Source organism: Mixophyes fleayi, chromosome 9 (genome assembly GCF_038048845.1).
Source record: "Mixophyes fleayi isolate aMixFle1 chromosome 9, aMixFle1.hap1, whole genome shotgun sequence".
NCBI classification, from domain to species: Eukaryota; Metazoa; Chordata; class Amphibia; order Anura; family Limnodynastidae; genus Mixophyes; species Mixophyes fleayi.
This window is the reverse complement of record NC_134410.1, coordinates 111,371,584-111,390,431: the sequence shown is the minus strand read 5'-3', so window position 1 is coordinate 111,390,431 and position 18,848 is coordinate 111,371,584. Positions and strand designations below refer to the sequence as shown.

The following is an 18,848-nucleotide window of genomic DNA, read 5'->3' as shown; positions in this document are numbered from 1 at the left end:
TCCTTTGAGCCTGTGGCCATATTTATTTTACTTTCAGGCAGGGTGTTCTTTTCCACAATCCGTCTCTCATATACCCTTTCTTGGGTGGGATTATGGGCTGACATCTGATCTGTCCTTGCCTCTAACCAGGCTTCACTGAAGAACTATGCTCAGTTCTCGGGGGACCCTCCTCACCATGACAAGTGAAGAACCAGCCCAGCCCAAGGGGTCCTTCCACAATGGATGGGCACAGGGACTAGACGCATGTGTAGAATTGCTATCAGTTCTGTTATAGCTAATGTTCCCCCCTATCTAATATTTATTTCAAAATGACCTACACATAAAAAATAATTTATTTACTCAATAAATGATTTATTTGTTGTTTGCCTATGGCTAATAGGCTCCTCCATGCAAAAGTGGCTTTGGGGCTATTGTCGGCAGTCAGCCCATCAGTATATATGGCAAAGAGAAAACAAGCTTTTACCGACAAAAAGGGCTTTTCGTCCTGCGATATATAAGGTCCCTCGGTGTAGAACATTTTCTAATAAAAGAATGAGGTCCATATAAAAGATACATCGAGGCCATTCTTTCACGTACATGAAAGTAAAACAGGCTGATTTATTTTATTTTTCAGGTCAATTCCAAAACGCCCACATAGAGGTCACTGAGCGGAAACAGAGTAACGATTTGACCCTCTCCGGAATCCTGAGGAGAAACAATCACACAGCTCTGGCAATTCTCACTGTAAAATCCCTGAAGGACTCCACGGCACAATCACACATGTCCAAATGTTGGCTGGTAAAACACACAGACGTGGAGGAGATTCTAGACGGAAAGTACATGTCCTACGTGGTATCAGACCTTCAAGATATGTAAAATCACCAAAACAACACATACAACACATGCAAAGTGATTTCTACATTGTAACAAAACCACCAATCAAGGGGTTCCCAATGTACGAGGCTGCTGCGTTGCTGGACGGTGAAAGACACAAAATAATATAGACAGCAATATATTCATTGGACAACCGACAGAAATTACCGTCACGGTGATTAGTTCGTGATCCTAAAATCAGACGTAGAACTATCCTCTAATTATTATCATCTTGTAATTGAGTTATTAAGTCAGGAGCGTCAGCACTTGTGAGTCTGCAGATCAACTGCTGTCACATCGGAGGACTTATTAAACAGTCAATGAATGTAGATGTAAGAAGTTACTGTAAAGTATATTAACAACTTTAATGCTTCCTATATTTATATGACAGAAGTGTCTATGAACGTGTATAAAATGTTGTGGTTGTTGTAAAAAGCAAAGCATGTTATTAATTCACATGAGTAGGGTTTGCGGATTTTTAAGTTCCACATGGTTAGCCACAATGGAACTACAGCAGGATAGGTTTAAATGATCCTTACGATGATCCACCAGTGTTGACTACAATGACAACATCAAAATAAGAGGCATTGATAGGACCTTCAGAATATGATGTCATTCTAAAACATACTAAATTCTAAAACCGCTTGTCTGGACAAATCAGTTTCAATACTTTTTTGTGTGTTTAAAAATAGGAAGTTTTGTGCATTTGTAACATTGCTGAATATTCTCCTCTAACTCAGTTGTCCATTTGTAAATACGATCTGTATGACAGATTTAGATGGCTACCACTGAAAAAAAGACTGTCTCACATCTGGGAGTATATTTACTAAACTGCGGGTTTGATAAAGTGGAGATGTTGCCTATAGCAACCAATCAGATTCTAGTTTTTATTTCGTACATTCTACAAAATGACAGCTAGAATCTGATTGGTTGCTATAGACATCTCCACTTTTTCAAACCCGCAGTTTAGGATATATACCCCTGGGAATCTTTGGTTCCTGTTTCCTCCTGGAAGAATGTAACTTTATATCTGAGTTGGACCTCCATGGTGGCAACGTGATGGCAAAGGAGGGAGTGGGGGATTATGCTTGTAGAGAAAAGGGGCTCCCCTAAAGCCTCTCTGCTCACTAAATCATGTCAGGGGACTGTGGGTTGTCATAGCAATCACATGACAGTGAGCAAACTGTAAATTGTTAATACTAGAATCACAATTGAAAAGAGAAATTAACAAAATGAGGTTTTACTTTTTTAAGGTAACCAGAGTGATTTATGTTAAAGAAACATAATTTTGTAAAGGGGTTGTATCTGTACAGCAGACCTTTTTAAACACCATCTTTAAAACATCAAATAAGTATTTGTTCAAATGATTTTTCGGGTAATTAAATGCAGCACAGCAAATATTAGCATGTCTACCTGTGCAAATGTGTGCTTGGACTCACAGCATATATACTGATGGGTCATATAACATCCGCCTGTGGTTCCTCACCCTATTCTGCAATCACTGGGGGTGAACAGAGCGTCAGTATAGCCATCTCTTGATCACAATGACAAGTGCAGGAACTATATTCACGGCACTGAGCAACAATCAAGAGGAAACAACCGTTCATTCAGATTGGTTTGGATTATCAACAAGTCCTATAATCATCTGATTGATTTAAAGCGAACTATAATCTGGCACTGCAGCGATATAAGGTCAGTTGGCCAATATTGCTGCTGATATCGCTGATGATACCTGTGGCCAGCGTTAGGCCATGTCCACACGAGCACTTACTAGCATCACTATTTATTCACAATTCATGTGTGAGGCAGACAATGTGCAGCAGGAATAACAAGATTAAAAAATTATGTCATTTGTGTCAGCATAGGGAACAATCCTGGGCAGCACGGTGGCTCAGTGGTTAGCACTTCTGCCTTACAGCACGGGGGTCATGAGTTCAATTCCCGACCATGGCCTTATCTGTGTGGAGTTTGTATGTTCTCCCCGTGTTTGCGTGTTTTTTTTTCCGGGTGCTCCGGTTTCCTCCCACACTCCAAAAACACACTGATAGGTTAATTGGCTGCTAACAAATTGACCCTAGTCTGTGTGTCTGTCTGTATGTGTGTGTGTCTGTGTTTGTTAGTGAATTTAGACTGTAAGCTCCAATGGGGCAGGGACTGATGCGAGTGAGTTCTCTGTACATTGTCTTACTTACAATGTATTTGGAATCCTTACAAGTAAACCTTAATAGGAGCTCATGTGGACACAGACTGAAATGACATTTAAAAGGATGATAACAACAGTAATGTCATACTTGTCTACTCTCCCCAAATGTCCGAGTAGGTCTCCCGGACTCCCGGGAGAGCAGGCCATTCTCCCAGATCCTGCCCACTTCCTAGGGAAGGGATGGGAGCCTCCATGACGTGATTTGCAGTGAATCGTGTCATTTTGGTCTCACCCCCAGCGTCAAAATGACGCCATGAGTAATATTCTTCATTACAGTGTTAGATACATGGCCATCTATTGACATGTTCATTAACATCTCTTTCATAAAGCAGTTGGCTTACTGACACTTTTGGACCAAGAAGCAAAAACTAATGGACTTTACCCACCACAAAGTCCGTTAGTTACTCTGACAAAGTGTCATCGGTCATGTTTATTGTACCACTACTGATGCAGCTGTCTCCTATTTCCCATTTCCATATGACAAAGAGCTAAATGGCTCACAATAAAACTAAGGTTTCCTGGGGAAATTGTTATGATCTATCAGTAGATATTAAATGATAAAATATGAATTTCTGTTGATATGTCCATGGTAAATGAAAATAGGATGTGGTGCTTCTAAACGCCCATTGTCTGTTCCTTTTCTGTTGAGTGTTGCCCAACTGAGTTCATATCCTATGACACCATCTAGGTGCAGCGAGGCCGGGGTGTCTTGGGGTGCGCTTCATGTGCGCTTCATGTGCGCTTCATGTGCGCTTCATGTGCGCTTCGTAAATGAGGCCCAGTAACTAAACATTAAGGACTACGACACCAGCAGTGACTGCCCGCTGCATTTAAGAAGATGACACTGCACCTGCTATGGAGGAATACATTTTATATTTTATTAAATAATTTAAAAAAAAATCTCAATTATATTTAATTCTACACAATACAGTAAAACGTGTTTTGACGGCAGTTTAATTACATAATTACCGTATATACTCGTGTATAAGCCGAGTTTTTCAGCATACTTTTGTATGCTGAAAAAGGGCACTCGGCTTATATACGGGTGAACTTACCTGGTGTCCGGTCCCTCGGCTGTCAACTTCTGCATATGCGTTGCAACAACAGGAAGTTCGGCATTTGGAACGCAAGTTTGCGTTCCAAATGCCGAACTTCCTGTTGTTGGAACGCATATGCGTTCCACTGCCGGGTAAGTGAAAATCTCTCTCTCTCTCTCTCTCTCTCTCTCCCCCTCTCTCTCTCTCTCTCTCCCTCCTCTCCCTCCTCTCCCCTCTCCCCTCTCCAATTACATAATGAACAAACAATACAGCCACCATGTTCATACATTTATATCCCTACCCCTTATATACCCCTTTATTTAGGTTAGGTTGTACCCAATGATTTTATAATCATTTATGAATGTTCCTTGTCATCTAGCTAAAAATGATTTCATAGATTGAACCTATCATTTTTATTTAGGTTTTTAAATTAGCGCTCTTTTCCACCCTAGGCTTATACTCGAGTCAATAAGTTTTCCCAGTTTTATGTAGTAAAATTAGGTGCCTCGGCTTATATTCGGGTCGACTTATACTCGAGTATATACGGTAAGTGAAAATGTGATAGAAATGATATGACACACAATGAACCTTTGTTGCAATGTGTTGTGTAATAACTGTATCTAAGTCAGGTGCATGCACCGGAGAGTAAAGATGATCATATTAGGTTAAACCTTACAATTATCTCCATGGGTGTGACACTTAAAAACAATTTTATTCTAATGTGTGTGAGCCGATTGAGTGCCTGATTCATATTCGGATGCAAGTCTCTTTGTGTGCCGTATTTTGCACGAAATAGCTCTGCGCATGCTCAGAAGCATACTTTACGCCAATGAACGCAACTGCATGCAATTTATGTCTGCATGGAAATGACTCTTACTCATACTTGCCAACTTTTCCTTGTTTGCTTCAGGGAGATCCCAGGGGAGGTGGGCGTGAGGGGGCGGGGCTTGACAAATCGCATCATTTTGGCCCTGTCCCCTAAACGATTGTCACAATTTTGGCCGATTACAGCATGGGGCGGAGCCAAGATGACGCAATATGTGCGTCATTAAGCCCCGCCCCCACCACTTATCTATTGTCGGGCATGAGAATCGGGAGGTTGCCCTGCTCTCCCGGTAGGTCTCCCAGAAGTGCGGGAGTCTCCTGGACATACCGGGAGAGTAGGCAATGATGCGCTAAAGAAAAGCAGCTAATGAATCTCTAGAGACTAAAGTGTCTTTTATGTTTCTGTCTCCATTACTGAAGTCATGTTGTCTTATCTGTCAGTCTGTGATTAAATCTTGGTCTCCATGAAAATGGCCACCTCCATCGGCATCAATACATTGACATAGGACACAATTTCTGAACTGTGCCACAGATGGCGAAGCCAATCATGTCTTGTACTGGCTCAGCATCAGGGAGAATGCCAGACTCTTCAGGGAGTGAGGGAGATCACCCCTATTTCAGGGAGTCTCCATGACATTCAGGGAGAGTTGGCAAGTATGCTCTTACTAGTGTCTATGACTTAAGAGGAGGTACGAGAGAGGGAAGAGGCGTATGAACATAGGCAGTGTACAGTAAGGAGGTGTCCCAAGGGCGCTCCGACGCAGATGCGGGCGATTCAATTCCTGGGTTTCTCTAAAGTAGGTTTCTTCCAGCCGTATCGGTTTCACCAGGTACAGGGCAGGTGTAAGTGCCGAGTGATACCAGTACACATGTGCGCCACTAGATCGCACAGAACATGTGCATGCAAGGAAGATTGACTATGTAAATGTAGTGTATGTACAGTACACAGTAAGAACATCCTAAATTTTTATATTTAATAGAAAAAATATATTGTTAAAACAAGTATTTTTACTAATGGGTATAGTATTATGAGTTGGTCATTTCTTTTAGAAATTGTGTTTTTTTTGCATCTGTTCTGATGGGAATTTATATTGGGCATATTCCTGTGCGTATCCTGCAGTCTGTTCTGTCCCCACAGTTCTTCATGATTCACTGACAGGCAGACAGCCAATCATCTTGTTTTCTGTGCAACCCGGGTTGAAAAACCCGGGTTTTTCCATTCATAGTGCAGGCAACCCGGGTCTGACCCGGGAATTACCCCTTGATAAATCCTGGATTGAAGACCCGGGTTTTTAGACCCGGGATTTTTGACTTGTACCATTCATACTGCACCAAGACCCGGGTCGTTTGAGCTCGACCCGGGAAAAACCCAGGATTTTGGTGAAGTATGAATGGGGTATAAGTTACACTGAAGACTCCAATTTCTTGTCTATAGATCGGAATGCTGCAGCTTACTGAATTGTGAAACACTGAGACTTCCTGCGAGATCTCAAGGGGCTGGAGAGAGCTACGCACTGTAAGCACTTCCACAGTGCCCCATTTTCACCTTGTTAAAAGTCCTGCGAACAGAGAATTCTTTCTAACCAAAAATGCCTGTGTGAGTATCAGATGCCAGAGAGGGCAGATAAATAAACATGTTGAAATGTATTAATTCTGGAGGAGTGAGAGAAATCTGCAGAGCTAAACACTTCATTATACAGCGTATTATTATCCTCAGAATTAAACAAGGACATCATAAGGAAACATGTCTTGTGTTCTGTAGTCTTACATATAAAATACTGTCCTGTAATCGGTTACAGCAATAAAAGGATGATATACTTGTTCTGCTTTATTAAGAATCACTATGTATCTCTCAGTAATAGCCGCTAGGTCAGTCTGGGTAATGTGATATTTTTGTCATGCTGTGGTGTTACTGGGCAATTGGCCCTTTAGTGCAGCATGTTTGGTCCCAAAATGGTTGTGCTGTCGGGTAATGATCCACAATTAATCAGGAGGTATATCTACTAAACTGCAGGTTTGAATAAGTGGAGATGTTGCCTATAGCAACCAATCAGATTCTAGCTGTCATTTTGTAGAATGTACTAAATGAATGACAGCTAGATCCTGATTGGTTGCTATAGGCAACATCTCCAATTTTCAAACCCGCAGTTAAGTAAATATACCCCCAGATCTTTATTGGGCATCTTGTAAAAGTGACGGATATGACCTACCTGTGCGGTCATCTTCCAACCAAAGTAAGAGTGGGCAGAGTAAGCTGGAAGGGATTAAGTGCAATTTGATCAGACACGTGTATAGCCAAATTGGACAGGGATCCTGTTACTTGGCATTAGGACAAATGGGTAAGATCTCCCAAGTGTGACCTTCTTTGTTAAACTATAGACCAGAGGTTCTCAATCTGTTATTCAACACTTTCCATGACATCGTTCCAACAGGACCAGATTAAGGGCCAAGCTGGTCTGGAGCTGATAATTATGATGGACCTATTATGAACATCATCATGCCGCTGGAGGGGTATGATCAGCGCCATGGAGGGCGTGGGTAGTGCCTCCCGCCAACCACCTCCATCTCCCTCTCGTCTTCCCTTCCCTAGCTCACTGAGTGCTTTACATATGTGGCAGCACATGGTTCCCTCTAGAATCCACTGTATTGCCCTTTCATAGCTGGTTTCAACAAAAGCCTCATCATCGTGGGTGTGAAAACTAAGAATACAGAATATATATTACAATCATATATATACGTCAATTGTAAAATCTAACATTCAGACACAAAGGCCCCTGTGCAATAGGTTTGAGGGCTACTTACACCGGGCAACAAGGATTTCAGACTCTTAAGAGGAAACATATGTGGGCTAAGAAAGATTACAATATTGCTGACTATCATAACAGGAGACAGACGACCATTCATCAGAGCCTCTAAGTTAAAGAGAAAGCTGCACTTCTCATGGATGGGCCTATATATGAGAGGTAGCCTGGAACTCCATCAGGCACATTTTTAATCCGGCCCTGACCGTGTATAGGCACAAGGTTCTGTTTACGAATAATGTTCCTTCCATTCACTGTATTATCTACAAATTGAATGCCCTACATAGCACAATCCTACAAGCAACAACCTCTCAAAATACTACCTTGGACAAAACAACTTTTAGAAAACTTCCTTTTCTAACAAGCACAAAAAACTATTGACTTTATGAAAACCAGATCCTACAGATGGGGAAACATGTCAATGCATATTCTGCCACATATAGCTAAAGCAACAGAGAGCAATATATCACATGAATAACCGACCCATCAATGGGAACATCATTGGGACACCCAGAGATCGCAGCACCATTCCATAAATATTATTCTATCTGCTATCCCTGTAAATGGGTTCCTGAGGCAAATTTTTTTTTTACCAAAAGCTAATTGTCCACGCCCCACAACCCAACAGAGGGAGGACTTAAACTCATAATTGAAGATGATCACAGTGGGATTATTATAAAACATTACAGGAAGACTTTATAACTACTTTAACCATCCTATTTATAAAATCCAGAATCACATAAATTATCCACATCTAAACAAAGCATTTAAAATCCCAAACCAAACAAATATAGAACTAGTTACCTGATATGGACCAATTTCTCTCTTAAATCAGGACTTCAAACTTTTAGCTAATATTACAGCTACCAGACTGCAAAAATTAATCTGTATAGTCCGTCATTCTCCTCAGTGTTATGATAAAGAAGTGCAATAACAATACTAAGGGGTATATTTACTAAACTGCGGGTTTGAAAAAGTGGAGATGTTGCCTATAGCAACTAATCAGATTTTAGTTGACATTTATTTACAACATTCTACAAAATGACAGCTAGATTCTGATTGGTTGCTATAGGCAACATCTCCACTTTTTCAAACCCGCAGCTTAGTAAATCTAGCCCTAACTAGATGATACCACCCATGGATCGAGGAGCATATCCTGGGTGAGGATCACTTTTACTGTTCACAGCACCTAGTTACAGTAATAGTAAATAATGGGGAAAAACACCATAAATTAGAAACCATGTCGACTCCATATTCACACCAACATAGTGCGGAGCCAGCTGGAAACATTGACTTTACATGAACTGAGGTTCTATATTATCTAGATAACAATTTAATGTTTTATGCTTCTACCTTTGAGCTTATGTAGGACACCTGGTCACGATAGGGGATAGGAGATCATTTTAAAAAGCTTAGTCATCAAGATACCGGTTAAAAATGATGTGACCTTACCTTTTAAATTTTGTTCTCTTATCTCCAGAAAGGAACATTTTGTGATTACCAAATACAAAAGCAAAATTTTACAAGAGCCAGTAAAACATTACTATTCATAATATCAGCAGTTGCTACATTATGTATACTCCAAAACTGAATTCACTCCAACCCACAATTACATTGTTTAAAGAAAAAACTATTTTTTTGTATTTAAAATGGGTTTGTTGAAGCACCCTTATGTAAAGAATCCAGAGTCCAAAGTGTTTTTAAACTTGGGAAAGTTTTGTAGATACTTTGCCTGAATCCACTAAGCTACAACTAAAAATATGTTTCTAAACAACTAGGAGGAACGCAAACCCAGACCCTATTAGTTATAAGAAAATAGTTTTATTATACTCAAAAGCATGAATGCAGAGACAGATGATTTTTATAGGTATTATATACTGATATACATTGATAGGAACAATTATTAAACTTCTTTTGTTGATTTCACAGCAATTTTCCCTGTTCACCTTTTGCTTTCTGTTCCCCGATGTTCCACTTCCTACATAATATTCAATAAAAAACAGTTTAAAAAACAACAACAATTGAGCTGCCGGAGTCGAGGTTCCCGTTATAGGAAAAGCCCTGCTCAGGAGTTGTTCACTGAATGTGATTATTTATTTATTAATATATTACTTATGTAATGTATTTACACAGGCATATTTAATAAATATTAGCTTACAAAGCTTAGCGCAAAAGATCAGATAATGAAAATTGCAGCTTATCGTTGAAAAAGAGAAACTGCAAATTACTGTTGGTAAATATTGAAAAATAGGGACAGATAATACTGAACACCATAAGGACAGTTATCCTACGGATTAGTGATATCCACTAAACAACAACACCTGATAGATTTTATTAATGAGGTCCCAGTCCTGGTTAGAGATGCGTTGTCAATTCTGATTCACTTTGATAAATAGAAGTGATAGAAGTCATCACAGCGTTATCGTGCAACACGCGATCTGCTATAGAGACGAGCCAATCACAAGTCTTGTCTTGTGTTGGGGGCGGGACGTAAAGTGTATGTATAGTGCGGAGTGACAGGTAGGTGAGAGGTTGGGTCGGGGGAGCTAACACTCTAACAGACTGCGGCTAATAGCTGATAACAGAGAATGGCCAGCTGCACTCACGTGGTTCTTGTACTGTCCTCCCTAATGCTGTGGGCTGCCGGGTCTGATCCGGATACTGCAGTTATGGAGAAGGGAAAGGCCCAGCTGCAGGTTCTGCAGAGCTTTGCTCAGCACCCTCGTTTTGGCGATTGCTGGAGTCGAGCTCTGCAGAGGGTGGATGTGGGGTGCAAGCATCTGAATGAAGAGGAGCAGAGCCGAATAGCTCTGTCTTTCACCCACTGTCATCTAGAGAGGTGCGAGTAACTGACTTACAATTAATGATATCTAACCTGTGGCTGCAGGTATTCACACCTGGTCAACCCATGAGATTAGAGGTTCCACCTGCAACTCTTTGCAGTAAATGTGTAGACTTTGTCTACTAGGGAGGTGATCCTGACTGTAGAATATTCTTTAGGCAAATCTTTTTATGTATTTTTCAACAGATGCATATGCAAAATGTATGCACCTATAGAATACAATGTGTGGAAATACATGGACAGGTGTGATAAGTGCTTAGATATGTTTCCTCCATTCTATTTAAATGGAAATGTTTTGTTTACATTTTGCATATTTTTTTTATTTAATCTGTTGCATTAACCACATTTATATAAGGTAGGTTTATTGTGTTTGGAAATCCACATAATTTGGGCCTGTATGTGAAATAACAGTGTAATATGGATCCTTTGCAGATCAGGCAGAGACTTCCCTGCCTGCACAGAACACAGCAGTATCCGGCAGTGCACACGTGGAATGGATTCTGTGGCATTTAACGCTTATACTGAGTTCTTCACCCACGCTCACAGTATCTGTTACTATCTGCAGAATGAGCTGTGGCAGGAGAAGACTGAGGACATCATTCTCCGGTAATCTGTGGCTGTGATCACATCTGGTATTTCTAGGAATATTTCTGCACCCCGGTTTCCGAATAAAAATATGGTTTAACCTATGACCTTTAGCATTAGAAAAGTTCTCATATTATTTAAATGGAAGACTGGGGTACCTATGTAACATGGCATGAACTTGAAGGTGGGACTTCACACTACCTCACTTACATGTACATGCTTCCCCCCCCCCCCCCCCCTAACTTTGATTAGGTTTTTTTTCAGCAGTGCATTTATATCATCAGGCAGGATAGCTCACGAATAGATAAGTATAGTATCGCATATCTGGTGGTAGAAACAGTCTACAAATTGTGGAGGTGGAGACAGGGTACCAGCTGGGCAGAGTGGCAGGGGATGTCTGGATTAACAGACATGTGTCAGGCAACATAAATTAAAAAGTGGTAATTCAATCCAGGAGTCGGAACAGGTGCTAAAGATTTTTACCAAGCTGAGTTCACAACATTTTAAATAATGAAGGATGAGGGGTGTGAGCAGGAGGGCCAATCACAAAATGCCATCTCTTGATCGGTAGCTTGTGGTTGGTCCTTCTGCTCACACCTCCTTGATCACACAACTGGGTCACATGCTGCAAAGTATTCAATAAGTCATTACATGTCCTGCGTGAATGCTAGTATTAACGGTTGCTGAATGCAGACAATGGGCGCGTGTTATCAGGAACACTGGGACCAGAGAGCCCCTTTTCAAGTTAAAAATAAAATAATATCCTGTTGGCAACTTGTAGTTCTAGGTGTCATTACCTCCCATTCCTGACCTCTAATATAAAGCTATTATCTCACACCGCAGGCTTACTGTGAACTCTGACAGTGTGGCCCGCCAGCTGGAAGCCACAAACGTAATGGCGGAAGAAATGATGCAGGCTCAGAATGCGACTCTCCAATCGCAGGAGGCGATCCTACGCAATGGGCACTTACTGAAGCAAACGCTGCAGGAGTCCACGATAGGTGGGTCACTAGATTGTTCATTGGTGCTCTTATAGGGAGTGGTGGTAAATAATTGTGTAAAACGAGATGGGAGCATTCAGAACTAGAACTTGTAATCCTCTTAATTTAATGTCTTCAGGGCTCCTACTTAATTTAATGTGTTCAACATGCTTCCTTAAAGCCCTGGTCACACTGTAGCACTATGTCCAAAAATATGTGCAAATGAACTTATATACACACTATACACAAGTTCACTTTTCTTCATGTTAATGAACCTTTTCAGATGTGGTTACTCTGTAAAAAGCAATTCTTTAGGAACACTCGTTAAGATCATACAAACCCTTGGCATCCTTTATTGCAGAAAGACTTTTTATGGAATTCAACGTTGTATTTATTCTTTAAAAATAAGAAAATAATAAAAAAAAAGACCTTCCATATTATACTGCCAAGAAGTAAAGACCAGCACAAAAATCAGACAATTGAGTTTTGCTGTGACCACCCTACAGCCTTGTTGCTCGCATGTCTGCATAAACCTGTCTTTCTCTCTCAAGGAGTGAGGCAAGCTTTCCAAGAAATGCAGCAATCCGCCAGTGAGCAGCGCCTGCTCTTTTCTGAGATCTTTAACCGTATCACCTACTTGCATCAATTTGTGGTGGGAGAATCCAACACCCTTTACTCCTTCCTGTACAACCTGATGGGCTGCGGAGCGGTCTTCCTCCTGACCTCTACTCAGCGAACTGCTGGCGCCAGGTACCTCCCCGTTACTCTGCTGAGACCGCGTGTCGCTGGCTCTGATCTGATGCCTCAATGTCACTTTTCACAGACTGATCCTGTTTAGCCTGGTAGCTGCTAACATCTACACCGAGAGGATGATCTGCTCGTACGTCTTGGGTGGTTCCCAGCCCAGTTATGACCAGACGGTGAGGACATCGTCTGTTGTTCAATACTTGCAAAGGCAGAATGTTCTGGTTTTTACTGTTAGAGATCACGGGGTATATCTACTAAACTGCAGGGTTGAAAAAGTGGAGATGTTGCCTATAGCAACCAATCAGATTCTAGTTATTTTGTAGAATGTACTGAATAAATGATGACAGCTAGAATCTGATTGGTTGCTATAGGCAACATCTCCACTTTTTCCGAACCCGCCGTTTAGTAAATATACCTCCACACATGCCTTTTATGTCTTGTTGGAGAACCTTGCCTGTAACGACCTTCTGGGGTCAGAGCTACTGGAAAGTGTTCTCTTAAGAGCTCGAGTGCAAGAACAGTATGTTAGGACAATGGTTATGCTTACCAGTGTGGTACTTTGCCTATAAGTAGGGTTATGTTTATTATAATTGGCTGTATAATATACTTGTAAAGTTTTGTGCTTTACACACATACGTTTGAGTACCTCTGTTTAGAGATTGTTGGAGATACAGGAAGAGCGTAACATGATTGTATGGTCATCATTAACCATTATTTATACTCTGTAGTGCTCTACAATTGGTCATTTGTCCAATCAGGTGAGGGCTTTCATCCAACACCATCTCTATACTATTGATGGGTCTGTACAAGTGCTACTGGGAAGCGGAAGGAGTTGGTTCTTGCTAACGCTTATCAGTCATGATGTAGTGGAAAAACCGGGAATTTAAAGACAAGTCATAGTGCCAGTCATAGCTTTTTCTAAAGGTTTTATTTTTTTGTGTGTGGTTTTTGTTGTCTTGTGATCTTCGGCCATATCCTCTTCTCTTTTCCCAGGAGAATATCACCTTTTGGGTTGGAATAGCTCGTAAGATCTCCATTGCACTTGGGCTGTTGGTTCTCCTTTATTTCTCGGTAACTCATCAGGATGTGCAGCGTCAGAGCTTGGAGGTTCTCCAGGGACTGCAGGAAACTAAGGCAGAGCTGCGGAGCATCATACAGGAAGCCGGTATTGTATTTATGTTCATCTGTCTTGCGTTATCCTTATAAACTGCTGTCCTTGTTGGAATAACTCCTTCAGCCAAATGATATGGATTGAATTCTGAGGATTGTCCAAAGTAGGAGAAATGTTCTGGTTGGTGACGTCTAATAATATAATCATGTGACATATATAGGAATTTATCCAAATGGCAACAGGAAACTAAACCTTGGGTTACGTAATTGGCTGGGGGAACAGCAAAAAGTTGCTGTCTAAAAAAAAAAAGTGTAACCATAATGTGCAAACTCTGGCTATTCTACCCTGTACCTACCAATGAAATGCCCCAGTGATTACCAGGTACACTTCTGCATCTGTACTCTTATGTGGGCATATATGGGTGAAAATAACTATACTTAATATTCCCTTCTATGAATGGCTATATCACAAGACTAGAGAGAACCAGCATCCTGTATACAGTGTACAAATGATGGACCACAGGCGGCCCTCTGAGCCTTTACCAGAATCCACCAGCTCCTTCCTGCTTTATGGTCCGTTCTGTTTGTTACAGCTTGTAACACTTGCTGAGTTTACAATAAAGACTGCTGATGTGATATTACAGTTAGGTGACTCTTTATTTGGTTAAATGTATTGTTTTAACTTTCTGAGACTACAGGTAATGTGTGGCCTCTGCAGTCCATCAGGTAACCTAATCCTTGACCAGAGGCTTTAGTGCAACTGCCAGGGCGGATCTGTTAGGGTCCAGCTTACGTCTGCTTTACTGACTATTCGGCAGCGGTTCAGAACAAGCTTTTAGTGGGCACACTGTGGTACAAAAGTCTCCAGGCTGTCCTAGGAACATTGAGTGTAGCTGCAGATGGCTGCTTATTTTAAGTGCCAGTCAATCGGGAACCATAATCCCTGTCCAGTGCGGTCTTGACTGTCTTTCAGAACGCTAATCCTTATGCTAACTCTTGTTCCCATGCTGGTTTGCTCTAGATATATTGGGGAAGTTGGCCCAGGATGGACAACCATTGGCCCTGCTTATCTTGAGGGGATGGGAGCTTGATCCAGTGCCCACCTGGATAAGCTCTATTACTGGCTTCTCTAGCTTGGATGATAAGAGGTAGGAGAACAATTGGGAAGAAACATTTAGGGGACAATGGCAATAGATCACTTAAAGTGAACCGTATCCTCTCCACAATAACTCCCTCAGAGGGGGCTGGTCTCCTGGTACCAGAAGTGGTGGTAGTCCTGCTCTGTCTGGCTGCCACTTCCCAAGGTGATAACAGTGAACTTCTAGAGGCAGAGGTACCGGGTACATAGAAAGGGAAAGCATTTGCACTATACATTTGGAAATCACGGCAGAGTGATTACAGCTCCCACAGCGAAAGGAGTCTTACATTGTACACACAGGTAATATTGCAATACATGATATTTAAGAACATTGAGGAAGTGTACTAAATAATTCCCATAGAGGGGGTACCGTACAGGTTGAATCCTAAGTGTGTTGTACACATCTGTCACGCTGTGTAATTACAGTTGATGGTTAATCACTATTTGATGAAAGTTTTCCACAATGTACTACAATACTGGTTTTCTGAAAAACGTTCTTGCAGTTGAGCATGTGGTCATATGGAGACCTATTATGAGAATGTAATAGTGTGGTGTGGTGTGTAGCTATATGTAACAGGTATACAATACATTACCCAACTAACCAGCAGTCATTTAACCAGAAGAATCAGGAGACCACTCAGGATTCCTTTTCTCTCTGCTGCTATTTCTCTGACCAGCGAGTTCTTCTTGTCAAGAACCAACAGCAGTTTGGAGTGAACCCTTTAACTGTTGGGGATCGAGGCCAGTGGCATTGCTAAGAGCTGTGTGTTCTGTTGGTAGAGATGCTGGCTGCCTCCTGAACTCTGGAGGTTGGAGATAACGGAGGCTGTTGGCAGCCAATCAATTTCCTGACTGCTGAGGTTGTACAATGCAGCCGTAAAAGTTTGGGTAACCACAGCAAAACCTTCTGTGTCCTTCCTTGAGTTCCACTGTGGTAACGGACAACACAAAAATCAAAGTAGTAGTAGTGTGCCCAAATCTTACACTTATTTTGTTTTCCACGATGAAATGAAAAACTTGCCTAGATTTGAGGATAACCTATATACGAGTAACATGTTTTGATGTGTATTTTGTAGAGAAGCTTCTCTACAAGACCAACGGTGCACAAGACAAGATTCTGCTGAAAGAACAGATGTTCGGAGATTCTGGAATTCCTGAGTCCTCATTTAATCAGCAGCCTCCAGTGAGGGGCAGCCTCCTGGACTCTCTATACAGTGTACAACTTGGTGAGATGCAGCTTCATATTGTGAGGCACAGATGCTTAAAATATTGAGGGGAATTGAAATTGTGAACATATTTCAGAAGGCATTACTTTGGTTTCAGCAGAAGGTGAACTGCATTAGAAGACGTCAGAATGGCATCTATCGATCTGAGGATCATGCTGTGAGCTCTCATGTTAACTTGAAACTCTGGGTGCACATTGGATGCAGCTTGATGCATTTATACTGGCAGTGTGGTCCTATATAGCTCATTAGTTTGAGGAAGGTTTCTGCCTATTGGTTCACATACTGCAGGGCAAAGCACCATCGCTGGATGTATAATTGTATGAGTATATGCCTAACGCAGTTTTCTTAATCTACGCATATTCTCTCTAGACTCCCAGATCACAAGCACTCCAAAAAGAAGGGTCCGTGGTAGGTCCCGCAGTGGCAGCCGCAGGAGGAGCACCAGACCCTCGGAACCAGCGGTGTATAACATCGCTGTCACCCAGCCAGAGGTGAGTGTGTCCTCAGGCAGGAGAAAATTACGGTGTTGCCTTGCCAATGAAGACTCTTCAGTGTAAAATACATATTGTACACTGACATTCCATTGTCTAACAAAAATGAGCCGATAACCAATTTCGGTTTGGTCTGGGTAGTTCTGGAGTGCACGAAGTCTTTACAGGTCTTCTGCAAACATGAGCTAATAAACCCCACTAACTAAACCTTTTTTCAGGATATCTTTATCCGATGGAATAAGTGGTGGTTCAGCAAATTGTCACTTATGAACCCAGTTGAGTTTTTCTTTAGGGATATTCTGACGACCTACACGGTCTATGGAAAACAAACTTGGAGCACTGAACTAGGACTATAGCTTGCAGGCTGGCTATCGGGCATTGTACTGGGCCCACGTGACGACACTGGGCCAATTTGGCAATATTGCTGGCAAAGGGATGACCGAATCAGTCTGATTTGGACTTTCTGGTAGTCTGGGTACACACAGATCAGATGACTGGAATTGATGGTCATTCAGAAATACTGCTTGACATATGACATACATGGATTAAGTTGGGGAGACTTGTCGGGAAGATTCACTATTGGTACAAAGTAAACCCTTTGGTGCTTATCTGTACTAAAAACACTGATAGTTACCAATTTAGTGTTCATAGAAGTGGGAGTTGCCATGTATGAATATACTCTACCTTCATGGATATTTGCCTATGACTGGTTGGCTGTAGTTTGTATGAATATGACAAAACAGCATTTATACTTTGTCTTGCTTACTATATATTTTAGCATCTTCCTGTTGTCTTTAGACTCCACGGTACAACCTACGCAGCGGGGCGTCAATCAACAACTCCATGTCTGCTCTTTGAGAAGCTGGCCTGGCTTGTCACCTACAGTAGTCATTCACTTATGCGATATCTAAACTTCCTGCACTGCTCTAAGTTGTTCAAGGCAGTCTGCAACCCATTAGCAAGGAAAATTGAAGTATTGTATTTGTTCATTTTTAATGGATATATGTTGAATAAATTTTTGTACCCTACTTGCACTGTATAACTTTATTCCTTGAAGCATGTTGTGTAGTAAATGTATCTTTTCTTGCACCACTACAAACATGACTATCCCGATTACCATTTGTGAAAATGTAACATGTTGGATATATGTACATGCCTTGCTAAACATGTTCAAACGGGATGACCTTTCAGGAGCATATAATACATGTTATATAACATGCCCCACAGGGGGCAAACTGACTTGTGCTCAACAGGCTCCAATTTATCTGCAAAGAAGCAAGATCAGCTCTGGTAAAATTCTACCCTTGTGTATATGGCAGCAAAGCCTATACTGTTCTCTTCTTGCACTGGTTCATTTATTCTGCCTTCTATATATAATGTTGAGTTTTTCTGATCACAAATGGCAAGTTCTACATCTTATTTGGGGTGTCACCTTACAAGTTGCACACCTCTGTCCTACATCTCAAGTTATTCAGCAGTGCAGATGTAATATTCGCTGTCTCAGCAGATTTTATACTTGCCTATACAGTGTAGATGAGGCAGGCGGCGTGAGAACAATTATCATCACCATTTATTTATATAGCGTCACTAATTCCGCAGCGCTGTACAGAGAACTCATTCACATCAGTCCCTGCCCCATTGGAGCTTAGTCTAAAGTTCCTAACACACAGACTAGGGTCAATTTGATATCAGCCAATTAACCTACTAGTATGTTTTTGGAGTGTGGGAGGAAACTGGAGCACCCGGAGGAAACACACGCAAACACGGGGAGAACATACAAACGCCACACAGATAAGGCTATGGTTGGGAATTGAACTCATGACCCCAGTGCTGTGAGGCAGAAGTGCTAACCACTTAGCCACCGTGCTGCCCATTTTAGTTTGTATTAAAGGTAGATGACATTACTTTCTGTGATGTTCTTCTGAAATGATAATGCTGCAGGAAGAGATCACCTTCTGCTAGAGAGACTACTACATGCTCTAAGGCTGTGATGGTTTTACTGATGATTTAT

At 41.5% G+C, this 18,848-nt stretch overlaps 2 protein-coding genes across 5 annotated transcripts in view; both read left to right on the top strand.

Annotated features, from left to right (window-relative positions):
• The window catches only part of ITIH6 (inter-alpha-trypsin inhibitor heavy chain family member 6), a 59,723-nt gene extending 57,468 nt beyond the window's left edge, over nt 1-2,255 (top strand). For all 3 annotated transcript variants that reach the window (XM_075184936.1, XM_075184935.1, XM_075184934.1), the window contains exon 15: nt 614-2,255. In XM_075184936.1, the coding sequence (XP_075041037.1) occupies nt 614-855 (242 nt within the window). In that variant the 3' untranslated portion in view covers nt 856-2,255. The remainder of the gene's footprint in view (nt 1-613) is intronic.
• A 7,913-nt stretch (nt 2,256-10,168) lies between these two features.
• On the top strand, nt 10,169-17,865 carry LOC142101683 (uncharacterized). 2 transcript variants are annotated; one of them, XM_075186069.1, is made up of 9 exons: nt 10,169-10,238; nt 10,993-11,166; nt 11,989-12,146; nt 12,677-12,875; nt 12,949-13,045; nt 13,866-14,037; nt 16,197-16,346; nt 16,716-16,837; nt 17,636-17,865. In XM_075186069.1, exons 2-9 carry the CDS (start codon nt 11,054-11,056, stop codon nt 17,693-17,695), a joined length of 1,071 nt encoding a protein of 356 aa, XP_075042170.1. In that variant the 5' UTR covers nt 10,169-10,238; nt 10,993-11,053; the 3' UTR covers nt 17,696-17,865. The 2 variants fall into 2 exon arrangements, with proteins under 2 accessions (XP_075042170.1, XP_075042169.1); XM_075186068.1 differs by lacking the exon at nt 10,169-10,238 and adding an exon at nt 10,250-10,557.
• The last annotated feature ends 983 nt before the right edge of the window (nt 17,866-18,848 follow it).

What these genes read in the sequence shown, in the direction of transcription:
- LOC142101683 (XM_075186068.1), top strand. Translation starts at nt 10,307, where the DNA reads ATGGCCAGCTGCACTCACGTGGTTCTTGTACTGTCCTCCCTAATGCTG. An exon ending in ACCCACTGTCATCTAGAGAG is followed by an intron (nt 10,558 to 10,992) that starts GTGCGAGTAACT and finishes GATCCTTTGCAG; the next exon opens with ATCAGGCAGAGACTTCCCTG. An exon ending in ACTGAGGACATCATTCTCCG is followed by an intron (nt 11,167 to 11,988) that starts GTAATCTGTGGC and finishes CTCACACCGCAG; the next exon opens with GCTTACTGTGAACTCTGACA.